Source organism: Hippopotamus amphibius, chromosome 11 (genome assembly GCF_030028045.1).
Source record: "Hippopotamus amphibius kiboko isolate mHipAmp2 chromosome 11, mHipAmp2.hap2, whole genome shotgun sequence".
NCBI classification, from domain to species: domain Eukaryota; kingdom Metazoa; phylum Chordata; class Mammalia; order Artiodactyla; family Hippopotamidae; genus Hippopotamus; species Hippopotamus amphibius.
In genome coordinates, this window is record NC_080196.1 from 37,065,274 (window position 1) to 37,070,810 (window position 5,537).

At 41.8% G+C, this 5,537-nt stretch overlaps 1 protein-coding gene across 1 annotated transcript; it reads right to left on the reverse strand.

Moving 5' to 3' along the window:
• Positions 1 to 1,583: 1,583 nt before the first annotated feature.
• On the reverse strand, positions 1,584 to 2,030 carry LOC130831783 (ubiquitin-like protein 5). The gene has a single exon (XM_057700176.1). It carries the CDS (start codon positions 1,907 to 1,909, stop codon positions 1,688 to 1,690), a length of 222 nt encoding a protein of 73 aa, XP_057556159.1. The 5' UTR covers positions 1,910 to 2,030; the 3' UTR covers positions 1,584 to 1,687.
• Between the last annotated feature and the right edge of the window lie 3,507 nt (positions 2,031 to 5,537).

Genomic DNA, 5,537 nt, shown 5'->3' on the forward strand with positions numbered 1-5,537 from the left:
CCTGGGTCTGATTTGAGCAGGTGTGGATCTGAGCAGGGTGCGGATTTGAGCTGGGCGTGGAGAGCAAAGCAGCCCTGGGGGCAGGAGACCTCTCTCAGAAGGATTAAGGGTCTGTGCCCCACCCCTGTTGGCCCCTCTGTGGTTGTGCCTGTCTGAGGTTGTTCCTTCCCTGAGGAATCTTACCCATCTCTGGCTAACCAGCCATCCTCCAGGGCCAAACAGGGTGATATGAGGAATGCAGTGAGAAAGGGGCTGTGCCCCCAGAGAAGGTCAATTTTCTGCCTATGCCCCCATAGTCTCCATGCCCAGCACCCTTAGCTCCTCCACTGCTCAAGCAGGACATTCTGCATCCAGTCCCTCAGCCCACATACTTTAATTACTTTTAGTAACATTTTCAAGGTTTCAGAAAGACTCCTGAATGTCTTCCCACACAAGCTGATTGTATTAGAGCCCAAACTCCTGGAGGGTAGCCTGGGGATCAATCTTGTATATTCAGAGCCTGATAATTAAAAAGTTTTATCCCCAATATGGAAATTAAACTAGTGTTGAGCATTTTTGAAGAGTTGATAAAATTACCATTATCTGCTTGAAATGTAAGGATCCTGTGGCTTATGCAAGCTGGCTTTGGTCTGTTCGAAACCTCAGTGCTGAGGAGCACCTTGTTAGGGGAGAAACTCTTGTTTCTTGGCACACCTAATTTATGAGCAAATTGATTTGTAACTATTGTCTTCTCGATCTGTTACTTGCTATTTATGATTAATGGCTCATGTATTAAGATGCCTCTAAATAATCCCATGCCCTCAACATTAAGCCATGCCAAGTGAAAGAGATGGCATTGTAATAGCTTATTCTTGAAATAAATCAGCTGTTAATAGTCTGGGTCCACTCAGGAAACCAGAGCCAAGTAGTTCAATAGAAGGAATTCAATGTGGGCAACAAGATACCAAGGTATTAAGAGCTGGAAGACAAATGGGAAATAGTGGAGAAATCCAGGCTAATAGCAAAGAAGCCACTTCTAGCCTTAGAGCTAAAGGGTCAAGGGGAAGAAGCGATGTCATGACTATAGTGTTAGAGACTGCGCTGAAGGGCGCTAGAGCCATGGCAGGGTTGCTTGGAGGAAACTGGGAGAAGAGAGAGTTGAACTGTAAATGCTAGATGTGAAATAGCCATTGTTGGGGATTCAGAAATGGGAAGAGGGAAAAATACCCCAATGTCTCCCTTTCACCTGCCTTTCAATCTCCCACCATGATTCCCATTGGCCAAATCCAGGTGAAAGACAGATGGCACGAAAGCCTAGGAAACTTGGTTTTCTCTCAGGGTTGTGAAGCTTTCTTCCCTTACTATGGGCTGTTGTGCTGATTTTTGTCTTTGCTATGTAATATCCTAGCCACTTAGATCTGGGACATGCTCCCCAATGTTTATCATACTCTACCTTCTGGTTCCCCCAATTCCCTTATTAGTGACAAATGTGCTTGACACATGTTCAATATCAACTTATCTAAGATTATATCATGAGATACAGTGATGGATAAAGTTGGTATTGGGAAACAGGAGCTATGTTTATTTATTTATTTATTTTTTTCAGCCTCTAAACTTTTATTAACATCAGTTTTCAAAAACAAGCATCCATATCGGTGGAGGGGTGAGGGTGGGAGAAGAGAGAAGGGCAGGCAAAAGGAATTCTGCTCTATTGGTAATAAAGCTCCAGGTTCATCCCATCATGGATTTCATAGTCCCCCAGAGACACGTGGTCCTTAAAAATCGTGTACCACTTCTTCAATACGATCTTGTTCCAACGGGTGCCAGTTTGGGCTGCGATCAGCTTCTTAAGGTCCCCGATGGTGTCATCAGTATTGCATTTAATGCGGACCTTCTTCCCCAGACGGTCGTTGCAAACAACCTCGATCATCCTGGCTGGAGCTCGAATCGCCTGGAACCAGCCGACGCCACAACCTGCTCGGTCGAATGCAAAGCCTCGGCCCGAGTCGACGCTAAGAACCGATGCTAGGAACTGGAAGCGGAAGTGTGCCTCCGGAAGCCCCGCCCCCCTCCTCCCAGAGCTTGTCAACACACCAGGAGCTATGATTAAAACAGAATAAATCAGCCAATAACTTTATGGGACTTCGTTTAAGGTACTTGTTGCTTTTCCCTTGCTGCTTTTAACATTTTCTAACTTTGTCATTGTAATTATTATGCAATATCTTGGTGTGTTTCTCTTTGGCTTAATTGTGTATAGGACTCTGTGATCCCTGTATGTGGGTGATTGCTTACTTTCCCAGGTTAGGGAAGTTTTCAGCTATTATGTCTTCAAATATGTTTTCAGCCCCTTCTTCTGGGACCACTATAATGCAAATATTAGTGTGCTTGATGCTGTCCAAATTATCTTAAACTGTCCTCATTTGTTTTATTTTCAGTGGCAATGACTTCCTCTATTCTGCCTTCCAGCTCACTGATCTGTTCCTCCGTATCATTTAGTCTGTTTCCTTCTAGTGTAAACAAACAGGGTAATATAACTGGGAATTCTGGATTCTTTCTACTCAACTTATATTAGTAGGTCCAGTAACACAGTACTGTGACAGCTGGTTTCAGCTGTCTGTAAGGAGGCTAACTCAGCTGAGAGGTAACACTGGGAACCCTTGGAACCACAGTTCTAGGAGTGAGCACTTTTACATGATTTAGTAACCTATGGCATTGGGGTAATACCCTCCAAAGAGCAGTTCTAGTGACTACTGGAGGAGTAAGATGAAATACAAGTCTAATTTTGACAACAGTTTGCACAACTCCTTCCTGAATGGAGCTGGGACTGTGAGCACTGAAAATACTCCTACCCCCACCTCCACACCTGAGATTTCTTGTTCAGATGATCAATCAACAGTGGCTTCTGCCTCCCTCCTCAGCTATCAACCCTGGAGAAACTATATAGAAACAAACATGGAATAACTACTGTGAGAGGCTCCTGGGCAGACTGAAAGGGGGTGGGGCTAGACCTTATGTGGGGTGGTATAGATGAGGTGACTGGATCAATTCATGTCTGGCAGGAAGATGCCCAGAAGTCAGTGCAGCTCTTAGAAAGCCTCAGACAGGGTAAAAGGGACCTCTGGCACAAAGGCTGCCCACAGAAAAGTCATGCATCTGGCAGAACTAGACAAGCCCTAGTGTGCCTTGCCTTGCCCAGCCATTGGTGGGAACTCCCCTAGTGAAGAGTGTCTTTGGTTCTGGTACTGCAGCAGATCCCAAGCTGGAGGCTGTTAGCTAACTGCACTCTTCGAAGTGATTATCCTTCAAAAGGAGATCTGAGTGATGGATCTCCATGGTTGTCACAATGTCCATATGATTGTCCAAACAGGATGCTTGAGAGTAAAAAGGATGCTGCTGATGATCACCTAGGGCGACAGGCATAAGCTGGAACTACCTGGGCAAGTTAATTCGTATGGTTCCCATGGATATAGTGGCTGTGATCTGAGGCAAAGGGCAACTGGCAGAGCTGTGTTAGAGAAAAGTGACTTCAGTTCTGCACTTGCCTCTTCCACGTGATTGCTTTGAGGTCATCACTGATTGTTGCCTGGCAGAAATCAGTGGCAAAAACCCAAAGGCTAATGCAGATGTTCACTTGGTAAAATCAGGAAAGCAGGAGAACCCTGTCAGGTGAGGGGTCAATAAAAACAGGTAGAAGCTGTCAATTTTAGGCATTCAGTGCTTCATCCTGTCCCATTGTGGTGCTAATGGATTCCAGTCCAGGGAGCCTGCTTCCTCCAGTGCTGCTTCTCTTAGGAAGGGAGATGCTGACCTTTCTCTTCCTGGAAACTACATCCTTGGTCTGCTTCTTCCCTGTCAGTGAACTTACCAGGGCTGAAACAAACTAGAATGCCTTTGATCTCTATGCAATATGGCATTACTAGATTGATCATTTGTGCAAGAGGTAGATGGATATTTTTGCACACCAAAACAAGACACTAGAGGAGTATGTGACCTAAAAAGGAAAACAGAACATTACATGCCATTGGAGGCAGAAATATTAGAATACTTAGAACATAAAGTATAACAAATATACTTAAAAGATTTCCATTTAAAAATGAGAACAAAAATCAAAGAATCAGTTGTAAGAATGAAAAGTGAGTTGACAGAATGTAATAGGAGTGGGAGGATAGATACAGCTGAAGAACAAACTAATGAATTGGAAGATCAGATTGAAGAACTCTCCCAGAAGGAAGGCAGGAAAGATAAATAGAAAATATAAGGAGATAATGGAAGATAGAAAAACTGTAAACATGTTGATAGTCTCAAAAGAAAAAGCTGAAATAGGTTTCCCAGAATGATTGACAAACTCATTTTGAAAGAGCTCATAGAATAAAGCAAAATCCCACAACTAGATAGGATAACAGAAACATTAAAATCAATCAATTATGAAAGTTTGCGCAGACTCGATAGAAAAAAAATTAAAATCTCATATGATTCAAATATTGGATAAAGTAGAAAATGGGAGTTAAACTTGATTTTATAGAAGACTTTAAAAATGCATAATAAAGGCCATCTATGCCAAACCCACAGCCAACATCATTCTCAATGGTGAAAACTGAAAGAATTTCCTCTAAGATCAGGAACAAGACAAGGGTGCCCACCCATATCACTGTTATTCAACATAGTTTTGGAAGTTTTAACCACAGCAATCAGAAGAAAAAATAAAAAGAATCCAAATTGGAAAAGAAGTAAAACTGTCACTGTGTGCAGATGAAAATCCTAAAGTTGCTACCAGAAAACTACTAGAGCTAATCAAAGAGTTTGGTAAAGTAGCAGGATACAAAATTAATGCACAGAAATCTCTTGCATTCCTGTACACTAACACCAAAAAATCAGAAAGAAATTAAGGAAACACTCCCATTTTCCATTGCAACAAAAAGAATAAAATAGGAATAAACCTACCTAAGGAGGCAAAAGACCTGTATGAAGAAAACTATAAGACACTGATGAAAGAAATCAAAGATGATACAAACAGATGGAGAGATGTACTATGTTCTTGGATTGGAAGAATCAACATTGTGAAAATGACTATATTACGCAAAGCAATCTACAGATTCATTGCAATTCCTACCAAATTACTAATGGCATTTTTCACAGAACTAGAACAAAAATTTTACAACTTGTATGGAAATACAAAAGACCCTGAATAGCCAAAGCAATCTTGAGAAGGAAAAACAGAGCTGGAGGAATCAGGCTCCCTGACTTCAGACTATACTACAAAGCTACAGTAATCTAGACAGTATGGTAGTATTACAAAAACAGAAATATAGATCAATGGAACAGGATAGAAAGCCCAGAGGTAAACCCATGCACATATGGTCACCTTATCTTTGACAAAGGAGGCAAGAATATACAATGGAGAAAAGACAGCCTCTTCAATAAGTGGTGCTGGGAAAACTAGACAGCTCATGTAAAAGAATGAAATTAGAACACTCCCTAACACCATACACAAAAATCAACTCAAAATGGATTAAATTTCTAAATGTAAGGCCAGACACTATAAAACTCTTAGAGGAAGA

What these genes read in the sequence shown, in the direction of transcription:
- LOC130831783 (XM_057700176.1), bottom strand. Translation starts at nt 1,909, where the DNA reads ATGATCGAGGTTGTTTGCAACGACCGTCTGGGGAAGAAGGTCCGCATT.